The 12398-nt window shown below is 38.4% G+C and overlaps 1 protein-coding gene across 2 annotated transcripts in view; it reads left to right on the top strand.

Annotated features, from left to right (window-relative positions):
- The window catches only part of DIAPH3 (diaphanous related formin 3), a 496891-nt gene extending 488414 nt beyond the window's left edge, over positions 1 to 8477 (top strand). For both annotated transcript variants that reach the window (XM_050766531.1, XM_050766532.1), the window contains one exon: positions 7211 to 8477. In XM_050766531.1, coding sequence (XP_050622488.1) covers positions 7211 to 7473 — 263 coding nt within the window. In that variant the 3' untranslated portion in view covers positions 7474 to 8477. The remainder of the gene's footprint in view (positions 1 to 7210) is intronic.
- Positions 8478 to 12398: the final 3921 nt, after the last annotated feature.

Raw genomic sequence — 12398 nt, 5'->3', positions numbered from 1 at the left:
TATGTAAGGATGCACAGGGGATTACCAACCAAAAAACTCACCTGAATATCAGTGTCTTGAGTTTGCACTGAGGCTTTGTTACTTAGGCACAATTAGTTGAATCATCACCCACATGATTAAGCTGAAGCTCCTGTACCCATCTCCTGCTCAGAAATCAGGCTGATAATCATTTGGCTCAAAACCCCAACCCTCTAATCACATGATTGGTCTTTCTGACTTGGGTAACCCCCATCCTGAGTCATTCATTACTATAAACTATCTAGGGGCCCAACATGATTAAAAAATTCCAAGGCTTTAGAGGCCACTTCCCAGGGACTGGGACAAAGACCAGCTGAATTCTTTATTACACACATTCCAAAACATTGCAAATGTAAGAGGAAAAAGAGGCATGAGTAAATGCAATTGAGTTTAGGAGTTTTGATGCTTTGGGTAATATTGTAAGAAGCAATTTCAATAGAGAGGTATGGAGGAAAGCCAAATTAGAATTGCTAAGAATTGAGGGGAGAGATGAAAAAGAAGAAGGCAGATATGGAGAAAAGTATCCAACTCAGGTAGCATATTACAAATCAGGAAGATAAGCAGTCAAACAGAAGAGTTTACTTTACTGTTCTCTTAAAAGGCTGAACCTATCCTGGGTGTCGTGTGCACAGAGCCTGTGTCATCTTGAACTTCCTTCTAGCCCTACACTCAATTAGAAAAACTCAGCATAGGAAACTGTGAAATGGCAGTGCTGTCTTTGAATTTTATTTAAAGGATAGTGATACAGAACGAGAATGAATAGAAGTTTACATATGAGTTTCTGCAAAGAAAGTTCTTCATCAATTGTCTCCTCTATTCAAAGATATTATCTTCTGCTTTGCCTACTGTGTTTAGATAGGGTATTGTTTTGTTTAGTTGTTTGTTTTTACTTAATTGGTTTTAATAAGTGTTTCTGGCACCCCTAAAAGATTTTAACTATATGCAAAATGACCTTTTGCTCTTTGAATTATTTTTATATATTTTCAATACATAAGATAAACAGCAAAATGAAAGCAAGGAAAGACAATTATTTATAGCATCAGTAAATCAACGGTAAGGAAAACCACAGGGATATGGGCTGCTGGCGGCCACCACTAACTTCCGTTACTGCATAGATTAAAAACATATATTTGTCACACACTTTACTATCATGTAGACCCAGTGGTGCTTTAAAATTGTATTTATGGGTGATTCTTTTTCCTTCACCAAAGTAAAGCCATTGCTGGGGTGAAACAAAACAGCTACTTAGTAGGTCAAAGTAATAGTTAGAAGCAAAAGGTAAAGAATTGTGAGGAGAGACCAAATTTCAGGAACACAGAATAGATACAGTCAATTTATAGACACCAGAGTTCTACATTCTTCTTCCTGTCAAAGCTGCCACAGACTCACCATTGACCACAAAAGACAGGAGCTCAATTTTATATTTCATCTGAGAGTTGGCACTCCTAAGAAGCCAGTGCCCATTAGAACCACAATGTGAGGGGGGATCAATACTGACTTAAAAGGAATAATGCCTCTTTCTGAACCATAACTGATATTTCCTGCAGCAGAGAAGTCTTCCCCAAGGGCCGTCTGCTAGGGCCTTAGTTAGCCTTACCTTCTTAGCTCAAGAAGTATAACAACTATTGGTTGAAATATTTCCTCATTTAGATGCCAAGTTGCGTATATTCATATATATATATATATATATATATATATATATATATATATATATAAAATTTTTTTGTCAGCTCCTGTGTCTTTTGTGTTTCTCAAGAAGCAATGGAAATGTTAGCACAGGATGATTGAGTTTTTTTAAGCTTTCTTTGTCATCCAAATCTACTCTCTGCCAAAGGTCATGTGGACCCAACACCAGATGTAGCTTAAGGCCTTTATTCTCATTTTTAAGTCCAGTGGGTATCAGTATTTAAGAGGCATTCAACTCTCCAACAACGTTCAACTTTTAGTTCGGTTTCAAAGAAAAAGCTGTGGTGGGTCTCTAGATTTAATTCTTATAGTAAGAATCCTATGAAGAATTACATTGAAATGAGTAAGTATTCCTATCTTAAAGGAAAATAGCATGTATTCTCATCGTGTTTATTTCCACAGAAACACAAATACAAGATGTGTGGATTGCATTTTCATAGTGAATTGGTACTAAGAATAGCAGCTGGTTCTTTGCCTACCAGTACTACAATCAACAGTGGCCCTGAATATTGGCAGTAGTCCTAGATATATTGTACATAGAGATCAATTGTAGTATCTTAAACAGAAAAAAAAAAAAGGGCCTATGATTCAATTTGTAAAATAATAAAAGAAACTCCTCGCCTTGAAGAGTTAATCATCCCACTTTGCCTTAATATTTTTAGTTTCCATTTAAAAGTGTGTATGGTGAAGGTTTGAGTTGAGAAAAAGAAATGTTTGTCTTTTTATTGATACCCCAGCCTTACCTTTCATTGAGTCCATATGTCCTAGGTATCATCTTGCATTTGTAACTAACTTCATATGAGAAGAATGGGCCCACCTGCCTCAAATTACAATTTATTTATGCTTCTGAGCACCTAGATCAAGTATAGATTTTTCTCCAACTTACAGGGTTGTGGGATCACTCTGTTGTTTGCACATCAACCATTTAGAAACAGCACATGTTTTTGCATGGAATTTAGGTCTCCAGCCCACACAAAGCCACCAATAACAAACTTCTAAAATAATGGTAATAACAGAAGACACCTGGCCTTGACACATTATAATAAGATTTCTGTGTAAGAGTGAATTTCTGGGGTCAGCGGGCACAGTGGCTCACACCTGTAATCCCAGCACTTTGTGAGGCTGAGGCGGGTAGATAGCTTATCCCCAGCCTGGCAACAAAGCCAGGCTTAAACAAAGTGAACTTCCAACTTGAGCACTTCCTCTTCCTGCACTGTCTCTAATTATAGTGGGATAGGCAACCCTCTGTCCAGCTTCGTTTACCTGCTTTGCAGTTTAAGATCTGACTTGCTCAGTTCTACAGTTTTGGTGTCCCATGGCTGGAGACAAAGCAAAAAGAAGGTGAGGACCAGAATGGGGGCTGTTGGGGTGCTGAGAGCTAATGTGAGGGCTGGGAGTGAAGAGTTGTTAACTAGGAATTTCTAACAAAGCTATAAACATCCTTTAAAAAACTCTTGTGCACTTTTCTATTTCTTCAGTGGTCTTAGGAATGGCCTCTCCTTTTTATACTGTTTTGTCTGTTGCTTCTCATGAAAGATTCCTCACCTGAAACCACAGAGGAGATAAATACCATCATAGTTTTTCTCTTATCCTTTTGTCCCTAAAGCAAGCCCACAGCTATTTTGAGTTTTCTCAGAAGGATAGAAATGGTTTTGCCTGCCTTGGCCCGTCCAATATTATTTACCTAAGTCTCCAAAGAAGTTCAAAGACCAAACACTAAAAGAAAAACTCACGCAATGCTTGGATCTGGTATAGATCAAGGAGTACTAAGACATTCAAATAGATATGCAGTCCTTGTTTTTGGCAGCATGCAGTTCATTAGCGACCTTGACAAGAACTGTTTGAGAAGAGTAAAGGGTCAAAAGCATGATTGGAGTGGGTTCAAGAGAAAAATAGGGAGAGAGAAATTGAGAGAGTAAGTATGGGCAATTCTTTCAAGGTATTTTTGCTATAAAGGGAGCCAAGAATTTAGATAGCTGGAGCAGGATGTGGAGACAAATAGAGATCCCCCCCACCTCCTAAATTTATGATTATTAGAGCTTCTCTGCTGAGGGGAATGAGCACCTGGAGAAAGAAACCTTTACAATGCAGCAGAGAGAGGGCAAAGCAGCCAGAGGGATGTCCTTGAATAGACAAGCAAAAATCACATCCATCACTCACCTTGAGGGCTGTCCTCAGAGGGGAGCTTGGAAGGTTGATTCATCCTAATAGGAGGGGCAGATGTAAGTGTGTACAGTAGGCAGATAATAGGTGTTGGGGAACAGGTGAGACACGTGCAGGGGCTCCTTCTGATTGCCTCTATGAATGAGTTAAATGAGAAAGAGGGAGGACATGTTGGAAGTTTGGAAGAGTGGGGAAGGTGTGAAATAGTTGTCCAGGAGAATGGAAGAGTGAATGGACTAGGGAATTGTAGTGGGTTAAAGGTCATGCTTTTGAAGTTCATAGGCATGAATCTAAGTGAGACCAGGAAAGAAATGGAGGATGTGTGTGACCTTGGACATAATGTGTTAAGGTAGTTTACATGGGTGTACTATCTGCTTTACAAAACTGTTGCGAGAATTCAGTGTGTCAGAAGGCATTTTGAAGTATGAGTACAGGACACCATTATTATGACTTAGCTTTGAATTACTTAGCACTTTCCTTTGGCAAAAAGGTTTTCAGATTTCTTGAAGACAGCCTCAGTATCTCTAGAGACAGCATTTGGCGTCAACCACTGATTTACTCAGTAACTAAGTCTAGGCAAATGACTTAACCTTCTTTCGCTTTTACCCCTCAGTCTATATGCTGAGGGTGGTAATGTTTGAAGTGCAACAAATGCTTTATACATAAAAGTACTATATAAATACAGGCGATTCATAAGATGGTATGTGTGTATGAGTTTTGTGTGTATGTGTGTTTGTGCGTGTGTATATATATATAAAGTTGTAATAATTTGCCTACCAAGTTCAGTATTTCTCTGAAGGAAAACCACTGACTTTAAAAATTCTGATTAGAAACTTTCCTTCTTGCTTTCATTCAAGAAAGAAATTAATGGCATTACTATTCAAACTAATGCTTATCTTGTGTCATAGATTGTGGAAATAATTTCTTTACCCAACACATATTTATTGAGCACCTACTGTGCACCAGCGACATTGTAGGCACTAAAGCTATAGCAATATTTAAAACAATGTCCCTACTTTCTTGGAGTGCATACATGTGCACGCACATCCACACATACACATTTCATATTCCAGACCCATATTTTGGCTAATTTAATTTCTTCTTTGCCATTTGACATTTAACTAGAGTTGTCCAATAGCAGAATAAACTGGTTTGTTGGAGATACCATCATGATGGAGTGGTTTGCAAGAAATCAAATAAGCAAAGATAGGAACATTTTGGGGAAGGAGCAGTAAGCTGGCCAACATTCTACATTTAGCTACAAATGCAGTTTTCAAGCATTCTTTGGGACAGAAGTGTGGGTGCTAGAAAAGAAAAGGATGTGGTCATAGGAACTGCAGGAATACCACATCTACTGTGCTCTTTCCAGCAAACACAATATGTACAATATAAGCTACAGAGCATACACTCCTTTAAGAGAAAATCACTGCTCTATTAGATTTTGATTTTTGAGTAACAATTGCCCACCTGATATAGAAGGTGAAAGAAAAAGTGTGTTTATTTTCTTCCAGCAGCTAAAAGGTGATCATACTTCTAAAATTTGTTGAGATTGTCCAAGAAAGTGTATAAAATCCTCATCCATCACTGGAAGCCCCTGGTCAGGAAATGACAGTGCGGTAAATATCTTCAGCAGCCACCTTTTAATGTACAAGCTGTTTTCAGTTGGAATTTTCAGCACTCACATAAAACACACTGTCGTGAGTGACTGCTTGTGCTCCAAAGTCATTACTGTTGGGACAATGGAACATCTCTCAGAGAATAACCAAAAAACTTTAAATGTTATGTCAGGTTTGTTGAAGCCATTTTCAAGCCCCGTTCAAGGTTACATGAATATTGAGGTTGTCTGTTTTTTATAAGTCACCATTATCATCACTTACCAATAAAAGGATGTATGTGTATATGTATATATGTACATGCATATATGTGTAGATGTGTATATACTTGACAATTACATATAACATTCTGGTTTGCTAGGAAGTTTTATTTGTTTGCTTGCCAAGTTCATTATTTCTTTTTTTTTTTTTTTTGAGACGGAGTTTCAGTTTTGTTCTCTTGTTGCCCAGGCTGGAGTATAATGGCACGATCTTGGCTCACCACAACCTCCACCTCCCAGGTTCAAGTGATTCTCCTGCCTCAGCCTCTTGAGTAGCTGGTATTACAGGCATGCGCCACCACGCCCAGCTAATTTTGTATTTTTAGTAGAGATGGAGTTTCTCCATGTTGGTCAGGCTGGTCTCGAACTCCCGACCTAAAGGTGATCCACCTGCCTCGGCCTCCCAAAGTGATGGGACTACAGGTGTGAGCCACTGCGCCTAGCCAAGTTCATTATTTCTTTAAAGGAAAATAATTGACTTTTTAAATTCTTTTTTTTTTTTCTTTAGACGGAGTCTCACTCTGTCGCCCAAGCTGGAGTGCAGTGGTGCGATCTCGGCTCACTGCGAGCTCCACCTCCCGGGTTCATGCCAGTCTCCTGTCTCAGCCTCCTGAGTAGCTGGGACTATAGGCACCTGCCACCATGCCCGGATAATTTTTTTTGTATTTTTAGTAGAGACGGGGTTTCACTGTGTTAGCCAGGATGGTCTCGATTTCCTGACCTTGTGATCCACCCATCTCGGCCTCCCAAAATGCTGGGATTACAGGCGTGAGCCACCACACCTGACCCTTAAATTCTTAATAGAAACTCTTCTTCTTGATTTCATTCAAAAAGGAAATTAATCTCATTATTATTCAAGCTAATGTTTATCTTGTGTCACAGAGTGTGGAAATTATTTATCCAACAAATATTTATTGAGGACCTAGTTTGCACCAGGGCCATTTTAGGCCCTGAAGTTACAGCAGTAGTTAAAATAATGTCCCTACTGTCTTGGAGCACACATTCTAGTAAGACAGACAATGGACAAGTGAGCAAATATATGATGTGTCCAGCCATCATCAGTCCTGTGAAGGAAAACATGACAGGGAAGGATAGAGCATTGCCAAGGGCAAATGCTATTTTGGATGGGTGGCTAGAGAAGGCCTCTCTTGTTAGGTAGTGTTTGAACAGAGACCTGAAAGAAATATGGGACCAGGCCCTGATAATAACCACGTGACAGGCATGTCAAGCATAAAGGAAGAAGGAAATGGGCATTAGTGCTAATGAAATGGTTGGCTGTTATATTTTAGTTTATTAAAATCCTGTGTGATTACTTTAAACCTGTCTTACTCTGTTAAATGTTTCTTTGTTCAGTCTATGTAAGAAAACTACTTATTTATTAAGAATAATTACTTTAAATGTGTTTTATAATGTGCACAGTCCTTGGTTTTCATGGTGATAAGTTTTATGTTTCTTTTTTCCTTACTGTAGAAAATCAGAAAGTGCAGTTGACAGAAGGGTCACGTTCACACTACAATATCAATTGCAACTCAACAAGGACTCCAGTCGCCAAGGAGCTTAATTATAATCTAGACACTCATACGTCTACCGGGAGGATCAAGGCAGTTGAGAAGAAGGAAGCCTGTAATGTAGAAAGCAACAGAAAAAAGGAAACGGAACTTCTTGGCTCTTTTTCTAAAAATGAATCAGTTCCCGAAGTTGAAGCCCTGCTGGCAAGATTACGAGCTTTATAAGTTAAACTGGTTTAAAAAAAAAAAATGATTAAGCCAAATATAAAGCCATGCTCTCAACTATAACACTTGAAAAAATTGCTTTTATGTAAGTGACTTTATATAGTTTTAAATTATGACATATATTAGAAAAATAAAGCTAAATATATGATTGCAATGCTTTTTCTGTGTACTGGAGGTTTTGGTTTATTCAAGATTGTAATGGGCTTTAATGCTTTTTTTCTTTTTTTGTCTCCTGGTATTCCTCTGTTCTATATTTGGTGGTTAGATTATACATATTGCTTTAGAGAGCAGGTAGGTGGCCATGTGTTCAGCAGTGTGTCCTGAAGAAAATACCATCTTTCTAAGCCACTGGAATTTTTACTTTACTATTTTTAATCCATTAACGGATGTCAAGTCATCAACCTCAAGCCTTTACATATCCATGTATTTTCCATATATATTGTTTATATAGGTCCAGGTTTCTCCCTAATTGGGATCTATATACTACCAGCACAACATCAAAAACATGTAATTGAATACATTAGGGCCATATATGTAAGGAAATGACTGGTGACCTCATTATCATCATTGTTGAATTTGTGTTAAGTAGACCCTCTAGGGGACCATAAAGCAATACAGCACATAACGAAAAAAGATGCAATAAGAACATATGCACTCTCTTTGCCAAATGCATGTGCTTTTGTGTAACGTGGATATAAACAGTATTGCAGTGCTGCCGAAACTCTTGGTCTTAGCTAAGAGAGTATTTTTCCCTTGTAATTATGACTCTGAGATAAAATTACCATTTTGAAATTTCCAAAGTAACAACATTTTTTAATTTTATGAATAAACTTGGAGTTGCAATTTCTCTGATCTGACAATCAATAACTTTAACAAAGATCTAAATAAGTGTGTCAAGGAAAGTTATCCTATGCAAATGTAATATTACCTCATTTGGGCATCATTGCTCTGTTAATTCTATATCAAAGAAAATAAACTTGCTACTTGCACTAAATGAAAAAAAATGCTTTCTTTTGTCTCTTTTTTTGAAAACATATTCTGTGGATAAGCTGGGAATAGCCTGTGCTATGCAGTCTGTCTAAGCATCTATTTTGCTTTATTACATGTAATAAGTAAGTGACTGTTCTTTTACCTTCAGTTAAAAAGCAGTTATATGGAACTAGTCAGGCAAGGTCTATTGCTTTTTATTTCCTTAAGTTGCCACCTCCTTTCAGCTCCAAGTTAATAAAGTTAATTAATTAGAACTATGAACCAGGCCCTGTTTATAGACATTGGAGAATAGAGTATTCTCTATAGCCAGTGTAGGAGTAAATGTGAAGCTGTATGTATTGCTAAAGTGTGCATTTTGCCCTCCAGTTGTAATTCCTGTTTTTCTGAAAACAAACCTTAAAAATCAAGAAAAGTGAAGGACATTTACACATTTAAGCTGACAGCACCCCTAACAGCAAGGCAGGATTGTTTTGTTTAGGAAAGAATTTAAATGAAAGAACTCTATCAGTTCTTAATGTGATTTTGCAGACTTGGGTTTTTCAGAAAGAAAACTTAAATTCAACTGGATAGTTTGGACACACCAGGAAGCAGGTAAACACTCTGGAAACTTAGGACCAGGGAGCAGCCACAGGGAAGAAGAAGCCTGGCAAGTAAAGGAAAGTAAAGATGACGGAGACTTCCAGGGCAGAGGAAGGCAGGGAAGTCCAGTAAAGGAACAGTCAAGCTCCAGAGCATCTGTCTGCAGGGGCTGAGGACAACTTTCAAGCAAGAGGGTCAGGAGCCCAAGGCTAGCAGAGTATCAGAAGCAGCTGGCCACCCGCAGGTCAGCAGCCAACACTCCCTCTCCCTTGATGACAGCAGCTGGCTCCAAAAGGGACCATAGCTGTGGAAAGGAAACCTCTAAACCACTGATAAAGGTGAGTACCAACTCAAGGAACAGATCATTTGGAGTTACTTTACTTGGTAGATGCTCCTTCAGCAATGGGCTAGAGGTATGATTAGGGTTTTTAAATGCATAATATTTCCTTAGCCAAACATAGCAATGACATTAAATTTGAGGGCAGGCATTAAGGTACAAGTTTATTTTTTTGAATAAGCAGTTTGTTCATTTGAATGAGCCAGTATGATTTTTTTTTTTTTTTTTTTTTTTTTTTTTTTTGAGATGGAGTCTGTCGCCCAGGCTGGAGTGCAGTGGTGTGATCTCCGCTCACTGCCAGCTCCACCTCCTGGGTTCACACCATTCTCCTGCCTCAGCCTCCCGAGCATCTGGGACTACAGGCGCCTGCCGCCACGTCCGGCTAATTTTTTTGTATTTTTAGTAGAGACGGGGTTTCACCTTGTTAGCCAGAATGGTCTCAATCTCCTAACCTTGTGTTCTGCCCGCCTCAGCCTCCCAAAATGCTGGGATTACAAACATGAGCCACCGTGCCCAGCCAATGATTAATTTTATGTGTCAACTTGACTGGGCCAAAGGATGCCCCAGACAAGCGGTACGGCTTTATTTCTGGGTGTACCTATAAGGGTGTTTCTGGAAGAGATGTGCATTTGCATCCATAGACTGAATAAAGAAGATAGCCCTACCACTGTAGGTGGGCATCATCCGGTCTCCTGAGGGCCAGAATAGAACAGAAAGTGGAGGAAGGGCAACTTTGCACACTCTACTTGAGTTGGGATATCATCTCCTGCCCTTGCTCATTGGCCTTCCTGGTTCTTGGACCTTTGAACTCAGACTAGGATTTACATCACGGGCTTTTTTGCTTCTCAGGCCTTTGAGCTTGGACTGGCATTACATCTTCAGCTGGCAGGTGGCAGATGGTGGGACTTCTCAGCTTCCAAAATCACCTGGTCCAATCCCTCATAATAAACCTTGTGCTCTCCTTCTTCTCTTTCTTTTGACTGTCTCTCTTTCTCTAAGGTGTGTGTGTGTGTGTGTGTGTGTGTATGTATATGTGTGTGTGTGTGTGTGTGTCTTGACAAGGATGTTCCATCCAGGCCAGTGACAAACCCCATGATATGGTTTGGCTGTGTCCCCACCCAAATCTCATCTTGAATTGTAGCTCCCATAATTCCCATGTGTAATGGGAGGGACCTGGTGGGAGGTCTTTCCCATGCTGTTCTCGTGATAGTGAATAAGTCTCATGAGATCTGATGGTTTATAAAGGGGAGTTCCCCTGCACAAGCTCTCTCTTGCCTGTCGCCGTGTAAGACATCCCTTGCTCTTCTGCCATGATTGTGAGGCCATGTGGAACTGTGAGTCCATTAAACCTCTTTCCTTTATAAATTACCCAGTTTGGGTTATATCTTTATTAACAGCGTGAGAACAGAGTAATAAACCCCTGATCCCAGAAAGATGATTGTGCCCTTTCTCATGTTAGTGTAGAGAATTTGGCTAGAACACAGACAACTGGGTGGTCATTGTGTTGTCCTAGATCAATGACCCACTGCTAACAAGTTTTCCCCAACAAATATTTAAAGTAACTTAAAAATAATGGAAGTAATCTCATTACATGAGCTTGTATCTCCTTTATTGTTAACATATTTGCATATTTAAACAAAATATATCAAAGACACCTAGTTTTTATATGTGGCAGTGGGTATTTCAATAATTCATATCAAAATTTTCTGGTAAGTCTAAAAAACACAATTTACAACAAGTTGCTCCAAAAGTCTTTTAATTGTTAACATACTATTTATTCAAAAACAAGAACTATTAATGACATTAAAATACTAGTTTACCCATAAGTGATTATTTCCTGGGTGATTCATTTTTATTTTAAAATATGATAATCTGAAATAGATCTGCATTTAGCTAGAAACTAAATTATTTAGGCTATAACATACATTTGTGCTAGATTTCCTCTGATGAATTAAGCTTTCTTTGATATGTAAACACATGTAGACTGGAAATATTTTTGGTGATAAGCTGTGTGGCAAACTTGTAGGGACTGTGTGACTTTTGGAAAGTAATAGGTCCTAACATGTAAACTGCTAGTTTGATTGAAAACCAAAAAAGTGACATGTACTTTCTTTGCCTTTCATATAAATTATTTAAAATGTTGAAATGTAAGAATTGTAGCTGGCAGTGACCTGGTAATCATTTTTGTCTGGTGAATTCTTAAATGGTAACCAGGCATGAGTGTTCTTAAAATATGTCCTAGGGCCCCACTGTTCAATCGTTTTGCCGAAGAGCTGCTGTTTAGCAAAACACGTGGAGTTCCCAAAGACCCACAGAGACCGCATAGTATTTCAGAACTGAATCCAGATCTTCCATAAAATGAAAATAATGGAACCTTGATCCATGAAGGTTCATTATTCCTAAGCAGACCTTTGCCTTTTAAAGTGGATCTAAGAAGAAGGTTAAAGCTAGAATGGGGGATAGGGCTTGAAGTAGAACAAAATGTCCTCTAATTAGGATTCAACTATAGAGGCCTCTTTGTCTCCTATTCGGCTAGTTATATTTGAGTGTCGTATTTTACTTCAACAATAGGCTCCCTTTAGGCATCTCCAAGAAGGAAGAATTTAAAAGGAACCTTGGTTTTTTTTCAGAAAACCTCTAAAATGATAGATGTTATTCTTCTATCCATTTTGAAACCCCAACCATTGGACAAAAAGTGTTTTAAAAGCTCCAGATATTGCCTTCTTGCAATTGATATTATCAACATTCACCGTGTGCCTATGGATCTATATTATTATAGATTTCTTATTTGAAATCTAATTGTTGAAAAGGCATTCTAATGACAGAATTGGAAACCAAATATCTGGATTATCTCTTCAGGACAAATTACTCATTTTCATTTACAACAGCTTTTTAAAGTATTTTAGTAAGTTTCTGTTGTGTTACTTAACTACTTTTTAACAGTATTTAAAGATTAAGACTTTCCATTTTTATCTTGACATTTTTATCTCATGTTATATTTGGACTATAACCTCATTAG

This window comes from Macaca thibetana, chromosome 17 (genome assembly GCF_024542745.1).
Source record: "Macaca thibetana thibetana isolate TM-01 chromosome 17, ASM2454274v1, whole genome shotgun sequence".
Taxonomy (NCBI): Eukaryota; Metazoa; Chordata; class Mammalia; order Primates; family Cercopithecidae; genus Macaca; species Macaca thibetana.
The sequence above is the reverse complement of the archived record's forward strand: the minus strand, read 5'-3'. Positions and strand labels throughout refer to the sequence as shown.